At 41.6% G+C, this 12,635-nt stretch overlaps 1 protein-coding gene across 3 annotated transcripts in view; it reads right to left on the minus strand.

Moving 5' to 3' along the window:
* Window positions 1–12,635, minus strand: part of SYTL2 (synaptotagmin like 2) — a 65,123-nt gene that overhangs the window by 38,468 nt on the left and 14,020 nt on the right. For all 3 annotated transcript variants that reach the window (XM_035897927.1, XM_035897936.1, XM_035897920.1), the window contains exon 2: window positions 10,936–11,389. In XM_035897927.1, the coding sequence (XP_035753820.1) occupies window positions 10,936–11,036 (101 nt within the window). In that variant the 5' untranslated portion in view covers window positions 11,037–11,389. The remainder of the gene's footprint in view (window positions 1–10,935; window positions 11,390–12,635) is intronic.

Raw genomic sequence — 12,635 nt, forward strand, 5'->3', positions numbered from 1 at the left:
CCTTTCACCTTCTTTCCCATGCGGCATTTGTCTTCTCAGAACAGATGCTCCTTAGGGCTAGGGACTGGCTTTTCAGTTATTTGTACAGCCTGCAGGGCAGCAGAGCTCTGACCCCAGCTAGTGCTTCAGGGCAGTATGACAACACATGGTAAGGGAGGTTCTCTAGCGGGAAGGTACTGAGTCACAGGACAAGTATTCAATGTCCTCACCCTGTTTGATTCAACCCTTTTACCCAAGACACTGCTCACTCCTTTCCCCTTTGTGTTCAACCACTGAAACTAGGGTGTGGTAGGAGACCTTTACCAGTTAGCTCGGATCAATAAATCACTGTAGAAGTGGACAAGATCCCAGGCCTCTCAGCCGTGTCAGCTTACTTACCTGCTTGTTGGATTCTCAGATCTGCAACCGATCAGCTTAATATAAGCAGGACAGAGACAGAGGCACAGATTTGAAATGGCTCTAGACTCTCATTAAATGCAACCCAGGGCCAATGCAGCTGTCGTTTTGGCTAGAAAGGAGTGTCAGGCACCTTGCTCCCACCCCTGGCTTGCTGTCTATGGAAGTTAGAGGATCTTAACTCTACCAGCTCAACAGGCCTTCTAGACTTTGGGAGATAATTATCACAGAATTACAGAAACACAGAATGGAACGGGTTGGAAGGGACCTCAGGAGATCATCCAGTCCAAGCCCCCTGCTAAAGCAGGTTCACCTAGAGCAGGTTGCACAGGACATCATCCAGGCGGGTTTTGAGTATCTCCAAAGAAGGAGACCCCGCAACTGCCCTGGGCAGCCTGTGCCAGTGCTCTGTCACCCTCAAAGTAAAGAAGTTCTTCCTCATGTTCAACTGAAACCTCTTATGCCTCAATTTGTGCCCATTGCCCCTTGTCCTGTCGCTGGGCACCACTGTGAAGAGTCTGGTTCTGTCCTCGTGACATCCACCCTTAAGATATTTGTATGTGTTGATGAGATCCCCTCTCAGTCTTCTCTTCTTCAGGCTAAACAAGCCCAGCTCCCTCAGCCTTTCCTCATAGTAGAGATGCTCCAGTCCCCTCATCATCTTTGTTGCCCTCCTCTGGACTCTCTCTAGTAGTTCCTCAATTATGCTGCTAACAAAGGTAGAAGCTTGCTCTCAATTTACCCAGCAATTCCTTTACAAATGACCTGTCTGGCTGATCAGGCTTGTGTGGTAAGAAGTGACAGAAGCTCACAGCAGCTGACTTACAAACTACTTCTTTCGCCTTCTCTTCTCACCTTGATAGCACTTGACCTTTGGGAGCTTGGCTTACTCGTCTCTTCAAGAGAAGTATTTAGCCTTTTAGTCTTTTGAGAAATTAAGAGCAACATAAATATTAGAGCTATTCTCAGGCATTCCCCAGCCACAAAAAAAAAGAAGCAGATTTCCATTATCAGCAAGTCAATTAGGTCTAGATCTTGGCAGGGAAAAAAAGCTTTTAAGAAGCCTGCGTTCACCAACACATCCTAGACTTGCTGCAAAAACAGCTGCTGAGATTACAAATGGGAATTTTTACAATGCTACTTGAATTCTCAAGCTCTGCTATGAGCAGGCTGTAGCAGTAATATCAAACTGCTTGCACTGTGTGGGCCTGTTTCATTGCTAGGCATTAGATTTAGATTGAGGTTTACCTTGAAAGGAATTGTGGAGAAATCAGACTGCAGCCATGGTTTTCCACTGCTACATACACCTCCCAGCACACCGCAACAGGATCAGAAGCCAACACTTGATTCTGCGCCAGCTACCCAGTCAACAGAAAGGCTAACCAAGTTGTCATTACATGATTTTCCTCTCGGTGACCGAAGAACTAGTAGACATCCAGATTAAGATTCAGATTGCAGGCTCAGTTGCCAAGTTCGCAAATAGGAGAAAATATAATAATGGCTTTACAGATGATGTAAGCATGTATTCTGGAGTCCCTCAGCGGTCTGTTAAAATGCCAGTGAGCATATGCTGCAGTTTCCAGAGGGAAACAGCTAAATTTCACATAAAGCTAGTGCATGTTTCTTCTACAGGAACATTAAACTCAATAAAATGTAGGTACATAGTTAAAAGGAATTCACTCTAAAATCTGCTTTTAAAATAAGCCCAAGTTCTCCCATTACTTAATATGATTTTTCCTCTATCCCTAGGTGGAACACTTTTGATAGCAAGATGACAGATTTTTCATCCCACTAGGGCATTAAGTACATGCAGAATTACACTGAACGGGCATCCAAAGCAACTGCCAGGCACTCTGCAGGCAAACAGAAAATCTACGTGTATATTAATTGGGTTGTTTCTCCCCACCTCCAGAACACCTGATCATGGGCTAAATCACATGGTACAACTGTAAGGCAGGAAATCTGCTCTGATATAATCAGTGCCTGTCAACATTCCTATCAGCAAATCCAGAATGGTTTATCTAATGCTTTGCAGGCTGGTGTAATAGCTCATTGCATTTTGGGGCGATGACTTCTGTTTCTTTTTTTGAAACAGTACCTAGCAATACACACCTGTATCTAAAACTGCTCAGCTACATCTCTTCAGTGTCTCTTAATTCCTTCCCCATACTCCCTTTATTCATAGTCCATCTTACAAACCACCAGAGAATTTGCAAGATGTGACAATTGACAACTTAATAACTTCTTTTATTACCTTATTCCTCAATTGACAGCTTAAACTGACCTTTTCGGACAGGAGAGTCTGTGGTGCCGGCACATTCTGGCACTTCTTACGATAAACTAGAAAACTTTTAAATCAGGGTCTATGTTTGGCTTAAGGAGACAGATTCATTAGTGTCTCGCCCCCCCCGTCCCCATTCTGAACATATGAAAAAACCACCCTAGTGACCGATAGAAAAATAAAGGCTTTTTAAAGCCTGAGACCACCACCTTATCTACAAAATCACTTCCAAAACCTCTCTCCTGCAAATGAAATACCAAATGAGTAGAGAAGGTGGAAGGAGAGAGACTTCTAAGAATTTATCCTCACTTCTATTTGCTGCAAGCATAACAACAAACCCCAAACCAATAAAAAGACAACAAAGGATTTAGGTTCTGGGCCACCTTTTGAACACAGACAAGATAAACTTTTTGTAGCATCACTCATGCAAGAACAGGAGTAAAAGGATATTAGACCAGGCACTAAGAGTGTCAGACTTGCTGATTAGATTTTTTTTTTCCTTCTTTGAGGGTAGTAAAAAGCTATAAAAGGTTTACAAGGCAAAAGGAGTAACTGTTTAAACATTCGACTTCGCATGAGCATGCCTCTTTAGTCTGCACATATCTAAATAAGGTGTATAAAAAAGTCTGTTCTGGCATTTGTTAGAGAACTACACCCAAAACATTTTTAATGGGCAATTCCAAACTGGGAATACGGATTATTCCTTTTGGATGGCAGCTGCACTTTCAAAAAAATCAGTTACTGTTAAGCAATATCATTTTAAACTGATTGAGGGCTATACTAGGAAGAATAAAACAAACCAATGGGGTTATGCAACTTCTCCCCATCCTTACCATCATAATCCATCATCAGCAACACCTCTAATTCTTGCGTGTGGGGTCTCTTTGGATAGCGAGGTTTGGGGTATGTAGAAGTAGGTGCAGACATGAGAAAAAGGCAGTGTAGTTCTGTTTGTAGTCATGCATTTTCTTCCATTTTATGCCTATTCAGAGGTCTGAGTGTGTTAGGTCTGCTAACAATACCCTGATGAATTAATCTCAGCTACCATCTTGGGTTTGGATCCTTGGAGAATTAACTAGGCTATAGTCAGCACAAGTCTTCATGACTAACAAGGCAAACTGACATTTATTCTGAAGTCTGAAGGGAAGACAGACACATCCAGGCCTGGTGCATGAGAACGAATGAGCTACATCATGCTCGTAGGCATGAGACAAGTCAAATGATTTTGGAGAGGAATATGTGAAAGCAAGCAGCTCTGTTGCCTACTGAAATATGGTCTCCACCAGAATCTGGAGCCAAAACTATCATCCCAAGTCGTTTCATTTCTCCAACATCTCTCTTCTACTGTTTAGTTTGTCTGCTTGTTTTAAAGGATTTGCATAGAGGCTCCCCAATGGCCTCCCCTCCCTCTTCATACACAATCCAAGTAAACCCGCCATGAAAAACAAACAAACAACAAATGCTTCACAACAAAGGAACAGAAGAACAGTTATCCTGTGACAATACACCTTTGGTATTAGGGTCAGCCTGGACAGCAGCTCAAGACAACTTGAATCTGAGGAGGAGAGGTTGCTAGAAAGTCTGCACATTTGGTCACAGGATCTGCTCAAACACAGAGTTCCCAGTACTTTATAGGCTTTAAAAATAGGCCTATAAAACATAAAACCAGCCCTGATCAAATTACAACCTACAGGACACATACAAGCAACTGTGAGTGAGGAGAAGAGCCAGCATAATAGCTTTCTTCACACTATCAGCAAGGGCATCTCCAAGAAATTGACCCTGTGCAAAGAATAGGTTGTATTTTAGGATTTCAGGTGAGCTACAAATCAAGACTAATCTATTCTGAAGACAAAGGCTTCAGTTTGGCACTCAATTATACAACCCAGTCCCGGGCACAAACATGTGATAGATCTAACCAAGACAGTTTTTGTACTGAAAGGAAAACCAGACTTATTGCGGGAGTACTCAATTTAGACGTTTAAAAGCCTTATTAGTACCCACTTTTTCCCTTAAGCACATTCTCCTACCATACAAAATAAGCTCCATCCACCCTGCTTCACTAGCAGTTCCAACCAAGCATCGTCCAGTCAAATAAACCATCTGCTACTAGTAGACAAGGTAGCAATCCATAGTGGGAAGAAAAGGTACCAGCCCAGTTCCCAGTATGGTCCAATGCCGTGTCTGTTACCAAGACCAGTAAGTAGGTCTCTTCCTTAACCCCAGTTATCTCATCAGATTAAGATGATAACAGTCCTGCTTTTCTTACTGGCTCTTCACAAGGTGGGCTGAGACCAAAGTAGTTCACTGTTACTTTGGTCTGATGAACCTGGCAGAAATCACAGAGGATGCAGAAAAGCTTTCTGGGGGATATATTCCCCCTTATTTTTTTCTCTGTCCAGTGACAAATGGAAATTTAGGCAAAAAGAAAGGAGTTCACTCAGAATAGGGTAGGTTTGTTTTGTGTGGGCTTGTGGTTTGTTTTTTTTTTTTTTAAATATATCTCTGGAGAACAACCCTCAACCTCCCCACCACACCCACGGTCAGTTTTATGTCAGTTGGCTTTGTTTAAAAGCATAAATAATGGCATGCACATACAGCTAGGGAATAACATTGCTCTATTTCCTGAACAGTCTCTGTATATTGGAAAGTCACATTTGGTGCTAAGTGATGTCCATAAGGCTGAATTAATCCAGAAGACATGAGCCTGTCCTGCACAGCTGTACCTTATAGCCCAAAAAGGAATGTTCCTATCTGGGTGTATTTAGGTACTTACATACATCAGCAACTGTGAGTGCCGCTTGATACTTTGATTATTGAAATATCTCAGAAATTCTGCCCCATTACCACATTAAACCAAGCATTAAAAAAAAAAAAAAATAAAAATACATTTTTAAACTGCTAAAGCTAGATTAGAAAAAAAAATATAGACCAAGTTTCATTTATTTGAAAAAAAGATTGTTGCTGAATTGATGTGCTGGATCCTCTCTGATTTTGGCAATGGGAAATGCCTCTGAGCTGCTTTCATCTCATACAACCACTGCATAAAGCCAGGCAAAGGAAGGAAGGCATGGGCAGCAGGCAAGCACAGTCTTATCCTTGAGCTCCTTGGGGGGAGTACTCAGGCTGTTCACAGTGCAATTGGAGCTCTTTCTCCTTCAGCAGATCTGCCCAGCTAGAAAGAAATCAGTCAGCTAAGGGCATGAGGAAAGAGCTTACAGGACGTCCCTGGCTTGGCTGAAGGCAATCTCCAAGCACACGTTCTCATGTATGTATTTTGACCATCAACATATCATACTTACTAACAAGTTAGCCCGTTAAAAGTTAATCAGAAGACCCTGGTATGACCATTAGACACAGACATATGATTTCAGAACTAGTTATAAAAATAGCACGAGCTTCAGTTGATAACAATTAATTTCTATTTCTTCTATAATATGTCTGAGCAGTGTGTGAGAATAGATTTGCTGTTTGACAAGAGATACCAAGATATCTCAGTTTGAATTTTCAGCAGAAGAGTTCAAGCCACCTAATTCTTAGTCTCTTACAATAAGTCAACCCACATAGATTTTTTTCACTAAGGGTAGAGTTAATTTCAGATTAAAAAGCTTTGCTCACATTGTAAGCAAGCTCCTTGTTGACACAAATGTATAACCTAAAAATACAAGAATTATATATGCCGCAAAGAGAGTTTAGGTTTTTTAAATGTGTTTTTAAAATCAGCTCCATGAGGACTGTAGGCTTTATTTTCTTATTAGTCACTCTTGCTTATAACTAGACTAATTTGAGTCCACTGAGGTTTAAGGATAACATCAATACTCTGAGAAGAGCCTCAGAATCATGTTGCTAGAGGGGATGCTCTGACAGGATCTTAATGTATCCTTAGCTCTACATTTAGAGAAAGTTATTGTTATATTTGTGGCATCCCTGATCCAGAGCCCAAGCATGCTTTCAAAAAAATTCAGTGTGGATCAGAAGGGACGATGGCCAGCCCAAAAGACCTCAGTTAGACACACAAAGTGCCATCCTGTTCACTGCTCAGGACAGAATGCGGAGCACCCACAAACACGCTGTGCTCTTGCCCTGCCTGCAAGCCACACCTCTTTCATGTGTTTTTTTTCCATTCATTTACAGATGCTCAAACTTGCATCATGAAGTAGTGCAAATGATATATATTAAGGAGTTTATAAGAAAAATCAGGGGACAACTGGTGAAGTGAACATTTTTGCAGAGATTTAGCTTTAGAAAGAGTCCCTAGGTATTGTATGGCAATGACTAACTTTCAAATTATAACTTCATAATTTTGAAGTTATAATTGGTGCCTAGTTACCTAACTATGCATACACTACCAAGCCGCCACAATCATTTGAGTGGATATTGAGAACACATTCTGAAAAATCTCTAGAATGTTTGGAAGAAATACCCTGGAAGCAGATTAGGAAAAATGGCTAATTCTTTTCAGAAACGAGGAAGTTAGTTTTGACGGCACCTCTGAGGCAGCATTGCTAAACTCTTCAAGTTTAAAGGGCTGATTGAAGATAGAACTGGCACCCATGTTCAAAACCACCTCCACCAAAAACCTTGACTCTGTTAAGCACACCCTCAAACCTGCTACATCTAACAGAAAAGGATTTTATGAAGATTTTAAGAATGTATTCTGGTGACACTCATTGAATATCATTTTCACACTACAGTGGTAAGTCTGGTTCCCACAATGCCAATATTCAGCTCAACCCAGTATCTTAAATATATCCCATCCTAAGAAATGAAAAACAACACAAAAAAGCCTTCTTTCTGACAGCCTACACTATAAGGAAAACTGCCTTGAAAAGTGACTGAAGAGGGTATCTGTTAAAGCTGACCAGAATAAAAAAAAAAAAAACAACACACCCAACATTTACACTAGGGTTTCAACAGTCCCACTGAACATCATGAAAAACGTGGATGGGACACACAGCAGAATCAGACCCCTGAAGCTTTCTCTCTCTTTTTTTTGCAATGCCACACCAATGTATGTATTAAAGGGGTTTGGCACATGGCGCTCACCACCCACCACACAAACAACTCCACATCAGAATTTCCCTATCACTAGCCTACTTCAGTTTATACAAGGAGCAAACAATCCCTGGCACAGCCCACAACAGCATTGCCAGGAGGTTCTGCTGGGAAGGGCCGATAGCCACCACAGGGAACCCTGTCGCAAAGGCAACCACAACAGCTTGCTCCCTCAGACAGGCTGGTGCCGGGGGCGACTCACTCCACCGCAGAAGAAGCACCTAACCACAATCCAGAACTTCAGAAATATTTCTGTTCCATGTTACTGTCTGCAGAAGGGGCCTGAAACTATGTTAATTCTGAACTACACAGCTGTAAGAAGAGTTAGGGGCTATGCTGATGCTACTGCTGCGTAATTCAGTTATGTGCTTAGCCCACCCGTTTGTTCGATACCTGAAACCCAGCTGGAGCAGGGTATGTCAAAGATTCCTGGACAGGAATAAGGACAACAACAACAACAAAACCAAATAAGCCAGCAACATGATGAAAACCAGCTCCTAGTCTTGACAAGCTGTCACTCAGCTCCTCCGTTTCAGGCTGGTTTTCCCCTCCTCAGCAACACTGCCATTCAGGGGCTGGCAGCAGCTCCTGGGGCAATGAAGCAGAGAGAGGCATCTTTTTGCCCTAGGAATAAAGAAGGGTGCAATGTATTTTTATTTCCTTGCATCACACCCTCTTGTCATCTATGATTTCTTCATCACCCTCCTGTCCATGAGAAGAACATGTCAATATCCCCTTTCCTTTGGGACAGACCTCAGCAGAAGTCAAAGAGGAAGCATGCACGCTGTTCCCAAAACGATGCTGTTCTTAAAACTCTTAGCCCAATGAAGACCAACACAAGAGGAGCTGCAGGACAGGGCAAACACCTATTACAGCACTCAACAAACCAAGAATTACAGCAGGCTACCTGCATTGGCCAGTTGAATTGGCACAGTTTTACTAAAGACAGGCAATATTAGGAGCTGTTAGCAGAGAAGGGACTTCATCAGGTGATTTGTAAAATTCCACTAGGAAGTTGCTCAAAGAGGATTTTGTCATGTTACCAGTTTGTCCACGTTCCAGGAACATAGCACAGATTATTAGCACATCCTTCAAACCTCAGAATTTCTTCTAGAGGGAAAAAGATCACATTAAAAGACTTCCATTATAAACACATACAAACAACACTTTGTCAGGGTGTCATGTTTGCATGATGACATTTGATCCCAGTTCTTAGAATCTTCCAAATGTGCAAGGCTGTAGAATACAAACTAAAAATACTGCATCTCTTTGGCTGGAAATATAATTCAGGTAGTGTTTTAATATATAATAAGCAAGTTCCATGTGCCAGATATATGCAGAAAAATCAGTTTCAGATGTAAGCTTCCAGCTTCTCAGAAGTTATAATATTCAGAAACCAGAAAAGACATTTTATCATAAAAACAAACATGCTGATTACAGGCTGCTACAACCTGCAGTCCCTTGCATTTTCCACCACACCCTCTTGAACTTGAATTACAAATGGCAAAAGCGAAGTTATACAGACAAAAATACTTGTTGACAGCCCTTTCAGACCACTACTGAGAGCGGCTTTTTTGATTTTCTGTTCCAGGAAGGGTTCCTTTCCCCAGATACTGTTTTCAAACGCACACCTAAAAATTACTTTCCCTGAGCACTTTCAGACCTGGCACTGATGTACCATTCCAAGACTAAAGCCAGTGTTTTTCTACCTGCAATAAAGAAAAGAAAATGCCCATTCTGTTATGGCAAAGTCAGTTTTCTGCTTTTTGAAGCAGGAAACAAAACTATGTGGTGAAAACATTTCCTCCACAGGTTGCATTAAGGTAGTGGGAAAAAAAAAAAAAGAATTGGGAACATTCCATGTAATAACTTTCCCTTCAGTCTTTAGTGAAGCAAATGCCTTGAGAGGAGAAGCCCTTTTAACCAGGAGAAGCTACGGGTTTGCCCTTTATTGCTCTTAACACTCAACAGCATGCTGACCAAACAACCTCAAGCATGCTCAGCAAAATGAACACTGCTTTTGGGGCAAATGGCAGGCTGCTGTTTCATTGGCAAGTTAGAGTATGCCTACACAGAGGGCATTTGTCAAAAAAAAAATATTCCTCAGCAGAAGAAAAGCATCACAAATGCATGACAGTTGGAAAAATTTCAAAACATTTAAATAGGAAAAACATGTCTTCGTGAGGAACATCACAAGGAGGAAGAATCCTAGAGAAGATTACTGAACCAATGAGAGAAAATCCTGCCTTAGCAGAGACCTGTAAACATCTATTTGTGTTACAGCACTTTCACCTTTCAGCATCTGAGATTCCTTTTTTTCATTATTCGGCCACTTGCCATTTTGTGTACCCTGCAGTGGATACTTTCCTTCACCCTGAAAAAAAAAATATGCCTGACTACTAAAATGCTCATTTGAGCAGATATCTATCTGTATTAGCTGAAGCCACTGTTTGACTGCTATTTGTACGTGTGTGGATGGCATTCTCAAAGTCATCTGGGCAATGCTGCTTTCCATGCATACATCTCTATACATGGCAGTTACCCTAATAGTAGCTCTAGAAAAACCTCCCAGCACACAAAACACTCCAGAATAGCAACACATCGATCTGTCTGTGAAACCACAAAGAAAACAGGGAGCAATTTTCTGCTTTAGCCACGGATTGCAAGGACTTCTCTTGGCAATGGGGCATAGCGTTGGTACCTCCTCTGGACTGTAGCTCCAATGCTCCACATATTTGAGGTAAAACTTCATCACTCAGAGATATTGTTGACTGCATCCACACTGACTTTTTTGTTTGTTTGGGACACTAGTGCTCCTTTTGAACCAAATCTCCCCACTTACTACGCATTAGTTCAGCTTGCAGATGTTTTGATACTTGCAAGCTGCATCCTTTTCTGAGAAAACCAAGCCAGATGCCTATCAAGCCAGAAGTGTACCAGGTGTGCTTGGCCCCGTAGGGAATCGTAAGGGTCCAAATCAACAGTTAAGTCTTTTGGCCAGTAATGAATCATTTGTGTAGTAGAGACATTTCATCCAGAAACTATGCTAAATCTAGTCCAGAGTAAAAAATCTCCAAACCACATATACTGTGGAATTTGGGGCCTCAGCAACAACTGTTTTTATCTACTCCTATGCTCTGAGTAACTCAGAACATGAACTGTGTAGGTCTTCCCAGGACAACTCAGGGTGCTAGATCCCTTACCTGACTCTCTCTTCTTCAGCTCTTTTAAGCTCTGCATCCCGTTGCAGCACCTTCATTATTGCCTCTTGTTCCTCCTCTGTTAGGAAGCTTAGGTCAATCATCTTGTTATGTGTGTAGGGGCTGGTAAAGTATCCAGGAAATCTTAAATCCTGCTGAGGAAGACAGTCTTATAGTCCGCTTTAAAGGTATAGGAGAAGTCTTTTTCAGCAGGCACTGAGAAACCTGGACAAGATTACAGTCAGTGGTTTAAAGAGGCCCAAAAGTTGCTTTCTTGCAGTACAGCATGTGCATGCTTCCCTAGATGAGAGACTTTCGGGAAAGCGTTGCATTCCTGTTTGCCATCGTAATGATGTCTTCTCAGCTTGTCCTCTCAGCTCTGATTCCTGGAGTAACTTTCCTGGATTAAGTTCATTGACCCAGCATATCCAGTGTTTAAGAACAAACAAAATATCCCCTAAAAAAGAGACAAGGAAGGACAAGCTGTAATATCAGGGATCAGGGAAGTAGATTATGTATGCACTTATAATTAAAAGAAACAAGTTTTTCAGTGTGATTAAACTACTTCGTGAAGTACAAATGGTCACTTCAAGTCAAACCTGTTTTACAGACCTCTTGAATAAAGTGGCCACGAAAATGTATTCCTTTTCAGTAGGACAACTCACACTCTAAAGCACAGAATCAAGTGTCATTCAAATTATACATTTTAAAATGAGTGCATTTTAAGTTGTACTTTAAGTCAGCAGAAAAATTTGGAGGAGAGGGGAGGGAAAAAAAAAAATAATCAAGAACACTTATCACATTCATTTAAAGTAAAAAAAAAAAGTGTAGTCACAAGTATTGACATTATATTCAAGAGCACACAAGAAATCTGTGCCTATGGCTATCATGCACAGCTAAGGAAGAGCCAGATAGCTCAGAAGAAAAACCCAATGCTGCTTGCAGCCCTGATTCACAGCAGAGCAGTGAACAGAGGAAGGCAGCTCAACATGCATCTGCAGTGTTCACCTTCTGCCAGCGTAGACTTGGATCACATGCAGGAACAATCTTCTCAAGGCCTAGAAATTGGGTTTTGTTTATTTAAAGAAAGATTGCCTGAACTCCAGGAACAGAAGACTTAAAAAAACAACCACTGGGACTAAAACTCACGAGCTTGCCATGCTGGTTTACTTATCATTAGCACATTTCTAGGACACCATTTTTGGCAAGTCACCAACCAAACAGAACAAAAGAACCTCCCATTAGGACAAACCATTGAACTTTTGGACCCTAATTCACTCCAACCAAACTGTGTGCCTTGCCCTCCACACCTGTCTTCCCACTCCAAGGCTTTAAAGGCTCCTTTCCTCTTTCAGGAGATCAGAAAGGCAACAGTCATCACAAGCCCTGGAGGAAAAGCCCCGAGGAAGCAGTCAGAACCCTGCCAAACGTAACATGTTGCAGCAGTGAGATGGGAGGAGGCTGGGAGTGTGTTAGAGGAATTTGTATGCTCCAGTTCAAGACGTAGGGAGCGTGTTCTCAGATTGGTGCAATGCCTCTTTCTGCAATGCCTCTTCCTGCAGGATTTTGTCTTCTATTCCTAACAAAAAATGTGTATCACTCATAAAAGCATCTAAATAAAAGCAACAGTTTTAAGAGATTATTTCCTCAGAATCCCCTCAAATGGGAATTCTGCAACAGACTTTTGAAAAAAATACTCTTTC

Source organism: Egretta garzetta, unplaced genomic scaffold, assembly GCF_000687185.1.
Source record: "Egretta garzetta isolate BGI_Z169 unplaced genomic scaffold, ASM68718v1 scaffold20, whole genome shotgun sequence".
NCBI classification, from domain to species: domain Eukaryota; kingdom Metazoa; phylum Chordata; class Aves; order Pelecaniformes; family Ardeidae; genus Egretta; species Egretta garzetta.